This window comes from Corythoichthys intestinalis, chromosome 5 (assembly GCF_030265065.1).
Source record: "Corythoichthys intestinalis isolate RoL2023-P3 chromosome 5, ASM3026506v1, whole genome shotgun sequence".
NCBI classification, from domain to species: domain Eukaryota; kingdom Metazoa; phylum Chordata; class Actinopteri; order Syngnathiformes; family Syngnathidae; genus Corythoichthys; species Corythoichthys intestinalis.
This window is the reverse complement of record NC_080399.1, coordinates 43,608,560-43,627,212: the sequence shown is the minus strand read 5'-3', so window position 1 is coordinate 43,627,212 and position 18,653 is coordinate 43,608,560. Positions and strand designations below refer to the sequence as shown.

General features: G+C 41.3%; 1 protein-coding gene across 1 annotated transcript in view; it reads left to right on the top strand.

Moving 5' to 3' along the window:
- LOC130916695 (D(4) dopamine receptor-like) overlaps positions 1-18,653 on the top strand; it is a 49,557-nt gene that overhangs the window by 9,347 nt on the left and 21,557 nt on the right. The window contains exon 3 of the mRNA XM_057837593.1: positions 3,963-4,543. Within this exon, the coding sequence (XP_057693576.1) occupies positions 3,963-4,543 (581 nt within the window). The remainder of the gene's footprint in view (positions 1-3,962; positions 4,544-18,653) is intronic.

Sequence of the window (18,653 nt, the reverse complement as noted above, 5' to 3'; positions counted from 1 at the left end):
GGAAGTTCAGGGTTTGAGGTTTTTTCCCTCCTTTTTAAAAAATTACTGTGATTTATCCCACATTTTGAAAACTTGTTAGCTAAAGACTTAATGGTCAATAGTTGCTTCTCTAAATGTGCCCTATGATTGACTGGCAACAACTCCACCATTTGTCTAAATATGGTGTAACAACATGACATAAAGTATCTTGACTTCATCTGCACATTGGCAAAAATGACCATATCATAGAACACACCAAACCATACCACATCAGACTAGGCATGTGCCAGTATGAGATTTTGACGGCATGATAACCTTATGCAAAAATACGGAGGTTTCACAGTATTGCAATTATAGTTCTAAAATGTGTTATTTTGAGATGTATGGGTTAAAGAAAAAGAAGAAAAAAAACTTTTTTCCATTGAACAGGATTTAAAAAAAAATTTACAACATATTTGCAAACTGGAACATCAACATGAATATGTTAAAAAATAAACAAAATAACAAAATAAAATAAAATAACTGAAACATTATAAGTACAACTGAAACAAATAGTACTTACAGACTACACCCACAGCCACAACTCAAGCTTAGAACAAGATTCCTCGGTAATATAGAACTGGACTTAAACAATATATGATCAAATTGATTTTATGTCAAACACATACCACTACTAATATTAATATTAATTAGTTAAATATTATGGAGAGCGAGAGTAAAAGACCAAGAGCGTGTGTATGACTCATATCATTATTTACACATCTTACACACACCCTCTCTCTACATAATAATAATAATAATACCTCAAACTTATATAGCGCTTTTTTGGACACTCAAAGACGCTTTACATAACATAACACAAAGACAGAATTAAGAATTAAGAGGTGGGAAAAGCTAGTTTGAACAGGTGGGTTTTTAGGAGTGATTTGAAGTTTTGTAATGAGTCCGAGTTCCTGATGGGTTTTGGGAGTGAGTTCCAGAGTGAGGGAGCAGCAGCGGCGAAGGCTCGGTCCCCCAAGGTTCGGAGCTTAGTTCGAGTGATGGGTGTGAGGAGATTAGAGTAGGCAGAACGTAGGCGGCGGGAGGGACAGTGCTGTTGTAGGAGGTCAGTGAGGTAGGAAGGGGCCAGGTTATGGAGGGACTTGTAGGTGAGGAGGAGGAGTTTGTATTGAATCCGGTATGAGATTGGAAGCCAGTGAAGCTGTTGGAGGATGGGGGTGATGTGCTCTCTGGAGCGGGTGTGGGTGAGGAGGCGGGCGGCAGAGTTCTGGACGTATTGCAGCTTTTGGAGATGAGAAGACGGAAGACCATAGAGGAGGCTATTGCAGTAGTCGAGTCTGGATGTGATGAAGGCGTGAATGAGTATTTCAGCTGTTTTACCATTGCTCGACACACTAAACACGCTGGAGTGAACCCTCGTAGCTGGAGGGAAATGTTCTTGACAGCGTTTACTTACCTTAAAGAGCATACGACAGGAGAAAAAAAGTCTTATATAGCATTATTATGTGAATTAGAATCATGTTTTGAGACAATTCGACTATATACAACAATTAAGCAAAGCGCAGATGACGAGAAATTAGTCTTTTAATCTGCCGGTTAGCCACACCTACCATTATAGGGCTCTAGCGTCCCCAACAGGTGGATGACGTCACCAGGAGACTGGGCTCATCGGTTTTACTATTCAGCCCATTTAGGGGGAATTATTCAGATTGAGGAAAACGCGACGAAGAGAGCCACAATATGTCATTGTTTCAGTCTCTCTACTCCAATATTTTTACAGGATATTCTTTTTATCCATGTATTTTCCCCAATTGCTAAATAAATGGCATGGTCATGACAAATAACAGTCTTGTGCTAAATGGAATATGAAATAATAAAAATGCACTTATTCAGGACGACATGGCAAAATTACTCCATAATGGTCAAAACTGTCGACTTCACCTTTACTGTCGCACCTCCCGAACGATATTTTATGACACCTAAATCGGACATGTCATTTCCCTTCCCCGGCTTCGTAGAATGTAAACAAACCAAGAGGCGTGACAGCTAGCCAACATGCTAACCCGAACCGAGTCATGTTTCAAAGTCTTCGAAGCGGAAAATCACACATAACTAGCCCGGATGTTTTGACCTGACGACTGGGTTGTCGACTGTCTTCGCCGGAGAGCAATTTACAGCTCGCTCCCCGGAGGAGGGCGGCTGCAGTTGTTGTCCAGCTAATGTGCATGAGGACAGCTTCTTACATGCCTATCAATGATCAAACGTAAGTAGTCCTTAATTTAAAGAAAGTTTGTAGTGTTTACTTTGTAATCGCTGTATTCGCGGCTATTTTTAACTCAAAGTTGCAATTTCTGATCGGTCGGAAAATTTGAGAGAACACCGGGCATATGAGCACAATAAGCTGAATATAATGCTCTCCCGGCGGGGGGATGTGCGACAAGCCACCGGTGTTGTGCCGAAAAATAGCTGCCCCGCATGCATGTCAGCCACAAAATGCAAGCAACCTACTTATTAAAATGATCCCAGTATTTGAGATAATACAAAACACAATGTTTACTCGCTTCCTCGTAAGTCCAATGGTCCCACAGTAGTCGGGCTTGTTTTGGCCAATATCCACGGTGAATGGGAACCTTTTGGAACTCCAAATAGGCGCACACGCCTCTCCCTCACACAGCAAGATTTTTCTGCAGCCGTTTGGCTGGCGTGATGCGAAAAATAAACGTATCAATCTGCAAAATCAGCTGAATCCTTAGTCCTCATACACAACAGTACGACTGTATAGTGAAGAGGACTCCTTCTCCCATACATGTCACAGCGCCCTCCTCCTCAATGCAAGACCGAAGCCGGAAGTCACTCATTTTCATGGCGCGGGATTAAAAAAACTAAATAAATATAGTGATCCCTTCCACACACATCCAAGCGGTCCATATCATTCAGGAGCATAAAATACAGTGTGTATTATGAAATAAACATGCTTTTTCGTGTCACATGCACTTTAAATTTTGTGTAAAGTGATGATCATGTAACTGGCGATGGTCACGTAAATGTGAAATTGTGTTGGAGGTCCTGCTGTCCTTCCTCCTCTAAGCTACAGCCAGCCGTCTGTTTCTTTTTGTTAGCCGAAGTACTCCCACACTCGCGACTGTCCTTTTTGAGGGGGAAAAAGCTAAGGTGTAGTATCACCGACAGACACAGGACATATACCCGGTAATGCGGAAATGAGACATGTAATCTAGCAAACACGTATTTTGCAGCATTCATACTCATTGTGGATTGCGGTTGCTACCGCATTTGAGATATTCTCAGAGAATAGGAGGCAGTAAAAGGCGTCTACAGCAGGGCCGGCCCAGGCCATTTGGGGGCCCTAAGCAAAATAATGCAAAGGGGCCCATATTTTTGGCCAACCATTTCGTCACAGTGTACTGTGAAACCCATACATACAATCCAACCCATACGTCCATATTTTGTATATTAATCAGATTTTGTTGCACTGCATACTTCAAACTTCTCACCCCAAATGATTGTCAGTACTTACAGTAGATAGCGCCAAACCTTATTCTAAAAGGGGAAAGAAAGAAGTTAAGGAAGAACTTTTTTTTTTTTTTTAAGCTTGTAATCAAGTAACAAAAGTCAAATAAAGCAAACTGTGGTGGAAAAGCACTATATAAGTATAACACCATTTACCATAATTTAAACAATTGCCAGATTGGGGGCCCCCTAGTGGTCAGGGCCCTAAGCAGCTGCATAGTCTGTGTATAGGCTGGGCCGGCCCTGGTCTACAGTATTGGAGAAATACAACACTATAACAGAATGTGACCTACGACCTTCCACATAAGTAACTCGTCCGTTAAACGTCCGTGGGGTTTAAAAATCTCAACACTAAGTCAATAAACGGTGCATTAACAATTCATAAAAAAAAGAAGAAAAGTATATTTGAAAGATCGGCCTAAATAACATGATTTTGATGATGTGCTGGTCTGCAGGTTCATCGCGGTTCTCATCCCGCTCAACTACAACCGCAAGCACGTGGACCTGCGGCAGGCTGTCCTGTTGTCGGCCACATGGGTGCTGGCCCTGGCAGTGGCCTCTCCTGTCATGTTAGGCATCAACAATGTAACGGGCCGTCGTCCCAGCGAGTGCAAGCTGGAGAACGCCGATTATGTGCTCTACTCGTCCGTGTGCTCCTTTTTCATCCCGTGTCCCGTTATGCTGCTACTCTACTGCGGAATGTTTCGCGGTCTGCGGCGCTGGGAGGAGGCGCGCAAGGCCAAGCTTAGGAGCAGCATCCAAGCTTGCCGCAAGCTCCGTGAAGCCAACGCCGACGGCGTTTCTCTGCCGGCTCTGGCTAGGTTACCGCCACTTTTGCCGCCCGTCATAGAGAAGGAGCCAGCGGAAGAACCGGACACCACCCCGACGACTGGGACCGCCATGTTCCCACCTCCGAGTCGCCTGCCGACGGTGAGCTTCACTGACATGAAGTTCAACCCGGAGCCTCGCCGGAGGAGCCGAGCTAAGATAAACACCCGCGAGAGGAAGGCCATGAAGGTGCTACCTGTGGTCGTAGGTGAGGATGAATACTACATTAACCTGGCAGTTTCCTGATTTGTTTAATAGATTAAGTTTTAGGATAAATCAATAGGGATTAAGTCAATAATACAAATGGTGAAGCAAAAGGTGCACAAAATTGAACCTTGAGGCACCCCGTAGTAATATCAATTTTTAAAGTTACTAATCCATATACTGTTGTAAATAATACTACCTTCTATGGTAGTTTTTACCTTGCCTCTATCACTTTGTCTTTTTTCCTTGATTCTGTTCTGTGCTAAATGCACTAGCACAGAATGGAGAGAAGCTACAGATGTTCGGACTGCAGTTCTTAATGCACAAATCCAGTGGCGGTCCTGGCTACTTTCGCGCCCTGGGCAAACCACCCCATCAGCGCCCCCCCCCCCCCCCACCACCACCACCCGCCATCAAACACAAGAATGTGTTACGTTTTTTACGTTATTTTATTAAAATAGTCTATCCCCCGCCCAGAGGCGTAGCAAGGGTCCCTGGAGGCCCTTGGCAACAGGCAACATTGGGCCCTTTGAGCATGTACAAGTAAGGGGGACAGTTGGACTTGTAGCAATAGCATATTTAATAAAAGTCTAATAAAGCCTCGCTCTCATAGAGCGCTTTTTTGGACACTCAAAATGCCCCCCCCCCCCGCCCACCAATTGCATTATTCATTCACTTCACACTATCCTTAATTATTTACACACACGCCTTAATAAACAAAATGTACTTCAGATTATTATTATTATTGTGCTTAGTACACATACCTTTACACATACCGTATTCTACTGACTAGCTGGTAAGTTATATTGCTTTTACTTAATAAGGATAACATTCTGGCACAGAAGGGAATCATGTAACATCTTATCAGTCTGGCTGATCAGTGTGTATGGTGATTCTAAACACTGATTTAATGTTCTAGGTAACATCTTTATGTATGAAGAAACGCTAGCATGCTGCAATGCTGTTAGCAAACGCTAACAAGCTAGTTACAACAAGTTAAGGCAGTTAATTGGTTTACTACTACTAGTCTGCAGTGCTTCGACTACATTAGGACATAAAACTACAGTAACATAGTACACTCACCGCTGTCTTGCTTCCTTTTCTCCTCTTCTGCTTTTTTCTTTCTTTTTTTATTTCCAGACGGATAACTTTTCATTTTGCCAATTAAAAAAGGGCCCGATCGCCGCCCACTCACTCTGAGTCACGTGACAGTGACACACATACATATTTGTGCAGTAAAATGAACACGAAGGTGGGGGCGACGGGTTCGAGTGCGCGCTGCGTGCGGTCATCTTGGCCATAAAAGTGGCGAAAACTAAGCACTTTACACTCATATGGATGTACAACATCATTTTAAGATGCTAAAGTAACACCTTCCCTCTTAAAGCAAATGTGCAATGCGAATATATTGCAAAGAACGCTCTCCTCGACGCAGCGAGAACGAGTGGGATCAACCAGCCAACGTAAGAGGAAAAACACGAAACGGTCGCGCTGATAACAGCTCTAACTTATCATAAGAACTTTATGGCATGAAGAGGAAATACTTACATTCGTTCATTGACGCACAGATTAATCCTCAAACAGGTGGGGTGGCCCCCTCTGCTCGAAATGCGCGCTTTACGCTTACGCCTATTCTCTTTTTTTTTTTTTTTTTTTTTTTTTAAATTGAACACTACAAAACATACAAATAACAAATAATACAAACAACTAGTTCACATAGAATATATCCATCTCAACATATTTACATCATTAGACATACAAAAAAATAGTAAATAAATAAAAATAATAACTTGAGGAAATTAATTAAGTACTAAACAATTTTGCATGAGCTTTTTTTTTATACTAGACTTGCATTTATTATTTTGTATCATATTAAGTGATGTGAAATATGATTCAAATTCAACCCAAAAAAATCTTAAAGTTCGGATTTACTTTTTGATTTACGCTTATTCTCGTTCTCAGAATATGCAGCACTTGTGACGTAACAGGACTGGTTGCTATGGGAACGTACGCAGCGGCATACCACATACCCAAGTAACCTTGCTAAAAGGAGTATTAAAATTGCTAATAAAATCATTTAGGATTATTTTAGATGCATATATGTTATATTTTTCTTGTAGAGTATTGAACGAGGAATATGATAGACCCATTAATGGACTTTCTTGGAAAAAAATCACCATTTCTTAAAGTAGTCACATAAATAATGAGGTGGCCTGTGAAAAGCTGAACAGGATACGGAGCTCTGCACCCCTCCTTGCTTTTCCTCTGACAGCGATTGAGGCTCGCTATTCTCACTCACTCTGCAGTAACAAGTAGCTGTTCCCTCACCTGTCACGTCACCCCTGCCCCTTCCTTAACACATGTCTTTAAGCAGCATTTAACATGATAGTAAGGGGCGCCATGGTGACCACCCTACCAACTTGACAAAGGAATGAGCGGTATTAGTCTAGAACCTAGCGAATTATTACCTTGGTCTTTCTGAAAGAAAGAACAAGGTATTGTTATTGTGCAACTTTATTACCTTGGTCTTTCTGAAAGAAAGAACAAGGTATTGTTATTGTGCAACTTTATTACCTTGGTCTTTCTGAAAGAAAGAACAAGGTATTGTTATTGTGCAACTTTATTATTTTTTATTATTATTATTATTCAATAATTCTCCGCGTTTTTTTGAGCCAACGCACAGCCCAAACCGTAGCACCGATCGGCACCGTTCAAGTATCGGCACGACCGGATTTTTCGCGTGACGATGGGAATTTTTCAAACCGCCACGAAAAATTTTCCGTTCGCCCGTAAACGGCAATTTTCCGAAAAATAAAAAAAGTTTCAAAATGTATCTAGTCCTACAATTTTTGACCAAATCACATAATTTGGGCATCAAAAATTCCGGGACGGTGAGGGGCATAAAAGTTGTATACAGAATTTGGCAAAAATTTACGGTTCCCCGGAAATTTGCCAAAAACTTTCCTATTCATTTTGAATGGAAAAAAAACGCGCGCTTCACAGCCCGAACCGTTAGACCGATCGGCACCGTTCAAGTATCGGCACGACCGGAATTTTCGCGTGACACAGGAAACTTTACAAATGGCCCCGAAAATTTTTCCGTTCGTCCGTAAACGGCAATTTTCCGTGAAAAAAAAAAAAGTTTCAAAATGTATCTAGTCCTACAATTTTTGACCAAATCACATAATTTGGGCATCAAAAATTCCGGGACGGTGAGGGGCATAAAAGTTGTATACAGAATTTGGAAAAAAATTACGCTTCCTCGGAAATTTGCCAAAAACTATCCCATTCATTTCGAATGGGAAAAGTCCCATTCACTTCCAGTGGGATTTCCAATGGAATTTACATTGCATTGATGCCATTGACGGCCATGCATGTCGAATCTACTGATGCCAATGTACTTGGATTCAATTGATTATATGGATGTCGATGCCATTGACTGCCATGGACGTCCAAAATTTTTCCCATTCATTTTCAATGGGGAAAAAACAAAATTACCCCAAATCAACAGAAAATGACCAGATATCAATAGGACGTGTCCCCCAAACTTCCCCAATTCCATTGACGCTTATGAAGGGTGCCGCCATTGACTTACATGGACGTCCAAAATTTTTCCCATTCATTTTCAATGGGGAAAAAACTAAATTTCTCCAAATCAACAGAAAATGACCAGATATCAATAGGACGTATATCCCAAACGTCCCCAATTCCATTGACGCTTATGGGGGGTGCTGCCATTGACGTCCATGGACGTCCAAAATTTTACCCATTCATTTTCAATGGGAATTTTTTTTTTTTCCCCAAATCAACAGAAAATGACTACATATCAATAGGACCTGTCCCCCAAATGTCCCCGATTGCATTGCTGCTTTTGGAGGGTGATGCCATTGACGTCCAGGGACGTCCAAACTTCCCATTCATTTCCAATGGCATTTCTTCATGTTTGTTCATTCTTTTGATGCCAATGTACTTGGATTCCATTGACGCTTATGTAAGTTGATACCATTGACGTCCATAGACGTCCAAAATTTTTCCCATTCATTTTCAATGGGAAATTTTTTTTTTTCCCCAAATCAACAGAAAATGACTAGATATCATTAGGACGTGTCCCCCAAATGTCCCCGATTGCATTGCCGCTTATGGGGGGTGATGCCATTGACGTTCATGGATGTCCAAACTTCCCATTAAATCCCAATGGCATTTCTTCATGTTTGTTCATTCTATTGATGCCAATGTACTTGGATTCCATTGACGCTTATGTAAGTTGATACCATTGACGTCCATGGACGTCCAAAATTTTTCCCATTCATTTTCAATGGGAATTTTTTTTTTTTCCCCAAATCAACAGAAAATGACTAGATATCAATAGGACGTGTCCCCCAAATGTCCCCGATTGCATTGCCTCTTATGGAGGGTGATGCCATTGACGGCCACGGACGTCCAAACTTCCCATTCATTTCCAATGGCATTTCTTCATGTTTGTTCATTCTATTGATGCCAATGTACTTGGATTCCATTGACGCTTATGTAAATTGATACCATTGACGTCCATAGACGTCCAAAATTTTTCCCATTCATTTTCAATGGGAATTTTTTTTTTTTTCCCCAAATCAACAGAAAATGACTAGATATCATTAGGACGTGTCCCCCAAATGTCCCCGATTGCATTGCCGCTTATGGGGGGTGATGCCATTGACGTCCATGGACGTCCAAACTTCCCATTAAATACCAATGGCATTTCTTCATGTTTGTTCATTCTTTTGATGCCAATGTACTTGGATTCCATTGACGCTTATGTAAGTTTATACCATTGACGTCCATGGACGTCCAAAATTTTTCCCATTCATTTTCAATGGGAATTTTTTTTTTTTCCCCAAATCAACAGAAAATGACTAGATATCAATAGGACGTTTCCCCCAAATGTGCCCGATTGCATTGCTGCTTATGGAGGGTGATGCCATTGACGTCCACGGACGTCCAAACTTCCCATTCATTTCCAATGGCATTTCTTCATGTTTGTTCATTTTATTGATGCCAATGTACTTGGATTCCATTGACGCTTATGTAAGTTGATACCATTGACGTCCATGGACGTCCAAAATTTTTCCCATTCATTTTCAATGGGAATTTTTTTTTTTTCCCAAATCAACAGAAAATGACTAGATATCAATAGGACGTGTCCCCCAAACTTCCCCGATTCCATTAACAATTATGGAGGGTGCTGCCATTGACGGACATGGACGTCCAATTCTCCCAATCTTTTCTAATGGCTTTAACTATGTTTAGTGCCAATGACTGGCATTATGATCCATTCTATTGATAGACCTGAGTGGGGCTAAGATCTGTATCTCCACAGAGGAAAGACCAAGGTGTGTAATTTCTCCCGAAATTGCAGTTTCTAGTTGTACTTATTATTTATTCATCTTATTCTCCGCGTTTTTTTGAGCCAACGCACAGCCCAAACCGTAGCACCGATCGGCACAGTTCAAGTATCGGCACGACCGGAATTTTCGCGTGACGATGGGAATTTTTCAAACCGCCACGAAAAATTTTCCGTTCGCCCGTAAACGGCAATTTTCCGAAAAATAAAAAAAGTTTAAAAATGTATCTAGTCCTACAATTTTTGACCAAATCACATAATTTGGGCATCAAAAATTCCGGGACGGTGAGGGGCATAAAAGTTGTATACAGAATTTGGCAAAAATTTACGGTTCCCCGGAAATTTGCCAAAAACTTTCCTATTCATTTTGAATGGAAAAAAAACGCGCGCTTCACAGCCCGAACCGTTAGACCGATCGGCACCGTTCAAGTATCGGCACGACCGGAATTTTCGCGTGACACAGGAAACTTTACAAATGGCCCCGAAAATTTTTCCGTTCGTCCGTAAACGGCAATTTTCCGTGAAAAAAAAAAAAGTTTCAAAATGTATCTAGTCCTACAATTTTTGACCAAATCACATAATTTGGGCATCAAAAATTCCGGGACGGTGAGGGGCATAAAAGTTGTATACAGAATTTGGAAAAAAATTACGCTTCCTCGGAAATTTGCCAAAAACTATCCCATTCATTTCGAATGGGAAAAGTCCCATTCACTTCCAATGGGATTTCCAATGGAATTTACATTGCATTGATGCCATTGACGGCCATGCATGTCGAATCTACTGATGCCAATGTACTTGGATTCAACTGACTATATAGATGTCGATGCCATTGACTGCCATGGACGTCCAAAATTTTTCCCATTCATTTTCAATGGGGAAAAAACAAAATTACCCCAAATCAACAGAAAATGACCAGATATCAATAGGACGTGTCCCCCAAACTTCCCCAATTCCATTGACGCTTATGAAGGGTGCCGCCATTGACTTACATGGACGTCCAAAATTTTTCCCATTCATTTTCAATGGGGAAAAAACTACATTTCTCCAAATCAACAGAAAATGACCAGATATCAATAGGACGTATATCCCAAACGTCCCCAATTCCATTGACGCTTATGGGGGGTGCTGCCATTGACGTCCATGGACGTCCAAAATTTTACCCATTCATTTTCAATGGGAAATTTTTTTTTTTCCCCAAATCAACAGAAAATGACTAGATATCAATAGGACCTGTCCCCCAAATGTCCCCGATTGCATTGCTACTTATGGAGGGTGATGCCATTGACGTCCAGGGACGTCCAAACTTCCCATTCATTTCCAATGGCATTTCTTCATGTTTGTTCATTCTTTTGATGCCAATGTACTTGGATTCCATTGACGGTTATGTAAGTTGATACCATTGACGTCCATGGACGTCCAAAATTTTTCCCATTCATTTTCAATGGGAATTTTTTTTTTTTCCCCAAATCAACAGAAAATGACTAGATATCATTAGGACGTGTCCCCCAAATGTCCCCGATTGCATTACCGCTTATGGGGGGTGATGCCATTGACGTCCATGGACGTCCAAACTTCCCAATCATTTCCAAAGCCATTTCTTCATGTTTGTTCATTTTATTGATGCCAATGTACTTGGATTCCATTGACGCTTATGTAAGTTGATACCATTGACGTCCATGGACGTCCAAAATTTTTCCCATTCATTTTCAATGGGATTTTTTTTTTTTTTTCCCAAATCAACAGAAAATGACTAGATATCATTAGGACGTTTCCCCCAAATGTCCCCGATTGCATTGCCGCTTATGGAGGGTGATGCCATTGACGTTCATGGACGTCTAAACTTCCCATTCATTTCCAATGGCATTTCTTCATGTTTGTTCATTTTATTGATGCCAATGTACTTGGATTCCATTGACGCTTATGTAAGTTGATACCATTGACGTCCATGGACGTCCAAAATTTTTCCCATTCATTTTCAATGGGAAATTTTTTTTTTTCCCCAAATCAACAGAAAATGACTAGATATCAATAGGACCTGTCCCCCAAATGTCCCCGATTGCATTGCTACTTATGGAGGGTGATGCCATTGACGTCCAGGGACGTCCAAACTTCCCATTCATTTCCAATGGCATTTCTTCATGTTTGTTCATTCTTTTGATGCCAATGTACTTGGATTCCATTGACGGTTATGTAAGTTGATACCATTGACGTCCATGGACGTCCAAAATTTTTCCCATTCATTTTCAATGGGAATTTTTTTTTTTTCCCCAAATCAACAGAAAATGACTAGATATCATTAGGACGTGTCCCCCAAATGTCCCCGATTGCATTACCGCTTATGGGGGGTGATGCCATTGACGTCCATGGACGTCCAAACTTCCCAATCATTTCCAAAGCCATTTCTTCATGTTTGTTCATTTTATTGATGCCAATGTACTTGGATTCCATTGACGCTTATGTAAGTTGATACCATTGACGTCCATGGACGTCCAAAATTTTTCCCATTCATTTTCAATGGGATTTTTTTTTTTTTTTCCCAAATCAACAGAAAATGACTAGATATCATTAGGACGTTTCCCCCAAATGTCCCCGATTGCATTGCCGCTTATGGAGGGTGATGCCATTGACGTTCATGGACGTCTAAACTTCCCATTCATTTCCAATGGCATTTCTTCATGTTTGTTCATTTTATTGATGCCAATGTACTTGGATTCCATTGACGCTTATGTAAGTTGATACCATTGACGTCCATGGACGTCCAAAATTTTTCCCATTCATTTTCAATGGGATTTTTTTTTTTTTTTCCCAAATCAACAGAAAATGACTAGATATCATTAGGACGTGTCCCCCAAATGTCCCCGATTGCATTACCGCTTATGGGGGGTGATGCCATTGACGTCCATGGACGTCCAAACTTCCCAATCATTTCCAAAGCCATTTCTTCATGTTTGTTCATTTTATTGATGCCAATGTACTTGGATTCCATTGACGCTTATGTAAGTTGATACCATTGACGTCCATGGACGTCCAAAATTTTTCCCATTCATTTTCAATGGGAATTTTTTTTTTTTCCCCAAATCAACAGAAAATGACTAGATATCATTAGGACGTGTCCCCCAAACTTCCCCGATTCCATTAACAATTATGAAAGGTGCCGCCATTGACGTCCATGGACGTCCAATTCTCCCATTCATTTCTAACGGCTTTTACTTTGTTTTTTGCCAATGACTGGCATTATGATCCATTCTATTGATAGACCTGAGTGGGGCTAAGATCTGTGTCTCCACAGAGGAAAGACCAAGGTGTGTAATTTCTCCCGAAATTGCAGTTTCTAGTTGTTCTTATTATTACCTTGGTCTTTCTGAAAGAAAGAACAAGGTATTGTTATTGTGCAACTTTATTGTACTTATTACCTTGGTCTTTCTGAAAGAAAGAACAAGGTATTGTTATTGTGCAACTTTATTGTACTTATTATTTATTCATCTTATTCTCCGCGTTTTTTTGAGCCAACGCACAGCCCAAACCGTAGCACCGATCGGCACAGTTCAAGTATCGGCACGACCGGAATTTTCGCGTGACGATGGGAATTTTTCAAACCGCCACGAAAAATTTTCCGTTCGCCCGTAAACGGCAATTTTCCGAAAAACAAAAAAAGTTTCAAAATGTATCTAGTCCTACAATTTTTGACCAAATCACATAATTTGGGCATCAAAAATTCCGGGACGGTGAGGGGCATAAAAGTTGTATACAGAATTTGGCAAAAATTTACGGTTCCCCGGAAATTTGCCAAAAACTTTCCTATTCATTTTGAATGGAAAAAAAACGCGCGCTTCACAGCCCGAACCGTTAGACCGATCGGCACCGTTCAAGTATCGGCACGACCGGAATTTTCGCGTGACACAGGAAACTTTACAAATGGCCCCGAAAATTTTTCCGTTCGTCCGTAAACGGCAATTTTCCGTGAAAAAAAAAAAAGTTTCAAAATGTATCTAGTCCTACAATTTTTGACCAAATCACATAATTTGGGCATCAAAAATTCCGGGACGGTGAGGGGCATAAAAGTTGTATACAGAATTTGGAAAAAAATTACGCTTCCTCGGAAATTTGCCAAAAACTATCCCATTCATTTCGAATGGGAAAAGTCCCATTCACTTCCAATGGGATTTCCAATGGAATTTACATTGCATTGATGCCATTGACGGCCATGCATGTCGAATCTACTGATGCCAATGTACTTGGATTCAATTGACTATATGAATGTCGATGCCATTGACGGCCATGGACGTCCAAAATTTTTCCCATTCATTTTCAATGGGGAAAAAACAAAATTTCCCCAAATCAACAGAAAATGACCAGATATCAATAGGACGTGTCCCCCAAACTTCCCCAATTCCATTGACGCTTATGAAGGGTGCCGCCATTGACTTCCATGGACGTCCAAAATTTTTCCCATTCATTTTCAATGGGGAAAAAACTACATTTCTCCAAATCAACAGAAAATGACCAGATATCAATAGGACGTATATCCCAAACGTCCCCAATTCCATTGACGCTTATGGGGGGTGCTGCCATTGACGTCCATGGACGTCCAAAATTTTACCCATTCATTTTCAATGGGAAATTTTTTTTTTTCCCCAAATCAACAGAAAATGACTAGATATCAATAGGACCTGTCCCCCAAATGTCCCCGATTGCATTGCTGCTTATGGAGGGTGATGCCATTGACGTCCAGGGACGTCCAAACTTCCCATTCATTTCCAATGGCATTTCTTCATGTTTGTTCATTCTATTGATGCCAATGTACTTGGATTCCATTGACGCTTATGTAAGTTGATACCATTGACGTCCATGGACGTCCAAAATTTTTCCCATTCATTTTCAATGGGAAATTTTTTTTTTTCCCCAAATCAACAGAAAATGACTAGATATCATTAGGACGTGTCCCCCAAATGTCCCCGATTGCATTGCCGCTTATGGGGGGTGATGCCATTGACGTCCATGGACGTCCAAACTTCCCATTCATTTCCAAAGGCATTTCTTCATGTTTGTTCATTCTATTGATGCCAATGTACTTGGATTCCATTGACGCTTATGTAAGTTGATACCATTGACGTCCATGGACGTCCAAAATTTTTCCCATTCATTTTCAATGGGATTTTTTTTTTTTTCCCAAATCAACAGAAAATGACTAGATATCATTAGGACGTGTCCCCCAAATGTCCCCGATTGCATTGCCGCTTATGGAGGGTGATGCCATTGACGTTCATGGACGTCCAAACTTCCCATTCATTTCCAATGGCATTTCTTCATGTTTGTTCATTTTATTGATGCCAATGTACTTGGATTCCATTGACGCTTATGTAAGTTGATACCATTGACGTCCATGGACGTCCAAAATTTTTCCCATTCATTTTCAATGGGAAATTTTTTTTTTTTTCCCAAATCAACAGAAAATGACTAGATATCAATAGAACGTGTCCCCCAAACTTCCCCGATTCCATTAACAATTATGGAGGGTGCTGCCATTGACGGACATGGACGTCCAATTCTCCCAATCTTTTCTCATGGCTTTTACTTTGTTTAGTGCCATTGACTGGCATTATGGTCCATTCTATTGATAGACCTGAGTGGGGCTAAGATCTGTATCTCCACAGAGGAAAGACCAAGGTGTGTAATTTCTCCCGAAATTGCAGTTTCTAGTTATTTATTCATCTTATTCTCCGCGTTTTTTTGAGCCAACGCACAGCCCAAACCGTAGCACCGATCGGCACAGTTCAAGTATCGGCACGACCGGAATTTTCGCGTGACGATGGGAATTTTTCAAACCGCCACGAAAAATTTTCCGTTCGCCCGTAAACGGCAATTTTCCGAAAAATAAAAAAAGTTTCAAAATGTATCTAGTCCTACAATTTTTGACCAAATCACATAATTTGGGCATCAAAAATTCCGGGACGGTGAGGGGCATAAAAGTTGTATACAGAATTTGGCAAAAATTTACGGTTCCCCGGAAATTTGCCAAAAACTTTCCTATTCATTTTGAATGGAAAAAAAACGCGCGCTTCACAGCCCGAACCGTTAGACCGATCGGCACCGTTCAAGTATCGGCACGACCGGAATTTTCGCGTGACACAGGAAACTTTACAAATGGCCCCGAAAAATTTTCCGTTCGTCCGTAAACGGCAATTTTCCGTGAAAAAAAAAAAAGTTTCAAAATGTATCTAGTCCTACAATTTTTGACCAAATCACATAATTTGGGCATCAAAAATTCCGGGACGGTGAGGGGCATAAAAGTTGTATACAGAATTTGGAAAAAAATTACGCTTCCTCGGAAATTTGCCAAAAACTATCCCATTCATTTCGAATGGGAAAAGTTCCCATTCACTTAATGGGAAAAGTCCCATTCACTTCCAATGGGATTTCCCATGGAATTTACATTGCATTGATGCCATTGACGGACATGCATGTCGAATCTACTGATGCCAATGTACTTGGATTCAATTGACTATATTGATGTCAATGCCATTGACTGCCATGGACGTCCAAAATTTTTCCCATTCATTTTCAATGGGGAAAAAACAAAATTACCCCAAATCAACAGAAAATGACCAGATATCAATAGGACGTGTCCCCCAAACTTCCCCAATTCCATTGACGCTTATGAAGGGTGCCGCCATTGACTTACATGGACGTCCAAAATTTTTCCCATTCATTTTCAATGGGAAAAAACTAAATTTCTCCAAATCAACAGAAAATGACCAGATATCAATAGGACGTATACCCCAGACGTCCCCAACTCCATTGACGCTTATGGGGGGTGCTGCCATTGACGTCCATGGACGTCCAAAATTTTACCCATTCATTTTCAATGGGGAAAAAATACAATTTCCCCTAATCAACAGAAAATGACCAGATATCAATAGGACGTAAACCCCAAACTTCCCGAATTCCATTTACGCTTATGGAGGGTGATGCCATTGATGGCCATGGACGTCCAAATTTCCCATTCTTTTTTAATGGCGTTTTATCATGTTATGTCATTCTTTTGATGCCAATGTACTTGGATTCCATTGACGCCAATGTAGGTTGATACCATTGACGTCCATGAATGTCCACATTTTTTGATTGATTGATTGATGATGAAGTCGGCCCCGTCTGCTCGATGGACGTCAACGGAAACTTTTGACGTCGGCGCCGTTCGCACGTTGGACGTCGGCGACATTTGCTAGTTGGACGTCGTCACCATCCGCTCGTTGGACGTCAGCGTCGTCTGATCGTTGGACGTGGGCTTCATCCGCTCTTTTGACGTCGGCGACGTCGGTGCCGTCCGCATGTGGGACGTCGACGCAGTCCGCTCTTATGATGTTGGCGCCGTCCGCTCATTGGACGTCGGCGCCGTCTGCACGTTGGACGTCGGCAGCGTCAAAACTTTGGACGTCGGTGACGTCCGCTCGTTGGACGTCGGCGTTGTCCACTCTTTTGACGTCGGCGCCATTCGCACGTTGGACGTCGGCGCCATTTGCTTGTTGGACGTCATCACCATCCGCTCGTTGGACGTCGGACGGCGCATTGTGCACTTTTGACGTTTGCTTGTTATTATTACCTTGGTCTTTCCAAAGGAAAGAACAAGGTAATGATATTCTACAACTTTATTGTACTTATTATTATTCATCTTATTCTCCGCGTTTTTTTGAGCCAACGCACAGCCCAAACCGTAGCACCGATCGGCACCGTTGAAGTATCGGCACGACCGGAATTCTCGCGTGACGATGGGAATTTTTCAAACCGCCACGAAAAATTTTCCGTTCGCCCGTAAACGGCAATTTTCCGAAAAATAAAAAAAGTTTCAAAATGTATCTAGTCCTACAATTTTTGACCAAATCACATAATTTGGGCATCAAAAATTCCGGGACGGTGAGGGGCATAAAAGTTGTATACAGAATTTGGCAAAAATTTACGGTTCCCCGGAAATTTGCCAAAAACTTTCCTATTCATTTTGAATGGAAAAAAACCGCGCGCTTCACAGCCCGAACCGTTAGACCGATCGGCACCGTTCAAGTATCGGCACGACCGGAATTTTCGCGTGACACAGGAAACTTTACAAATGGCCCCGAAAATTTTTCCGTTCGTCCGTAAACGGCAATTTTCCGTGAAAAAAAAAAAAGTTTCAAAATGTATCTAGTCCTACAATTTTTGACCAAACCACATAATTTGGGCATAAAAAATTCCGGGACGGTGAGGGGCATAAAAGTTGTATACAGAATTTGGAAAAAAATTACGCTTCCTTGGAAATTTGCCAAAAACTATCCCATTCATTTCAAATGGGAAAAGTCCCATTCACTTCCAATGGGATTTCCAATGGAATTTACATTGCATTGATGCCATTGACGGCCATGCATGTCGAATCTACTGATGCCAATGTACTTGGATTCAATTGACTGTATGGATGTCGATGCCATTGACTGCCATGGACGTCCAAAATTTTTCCCATTCATTTTCAATGGGGAAAAAACAAAATTACTCCAAATCAACAGAAAATGACCAGATATCAATAGGACGTGTCCCCCAAACTTCCCCAATTCCATTGACGCTTATGAAGGGTGCCGCCATTGACTTACATGGACGTCCAAAATTTTTCCCATTCATTTTCAATGGGGAAAAAACTACATTTTCTAAATCAACAGAAAATGACCAGATATCAATAGGACGTATACCCCAAACGTCCCCAACTCCATTG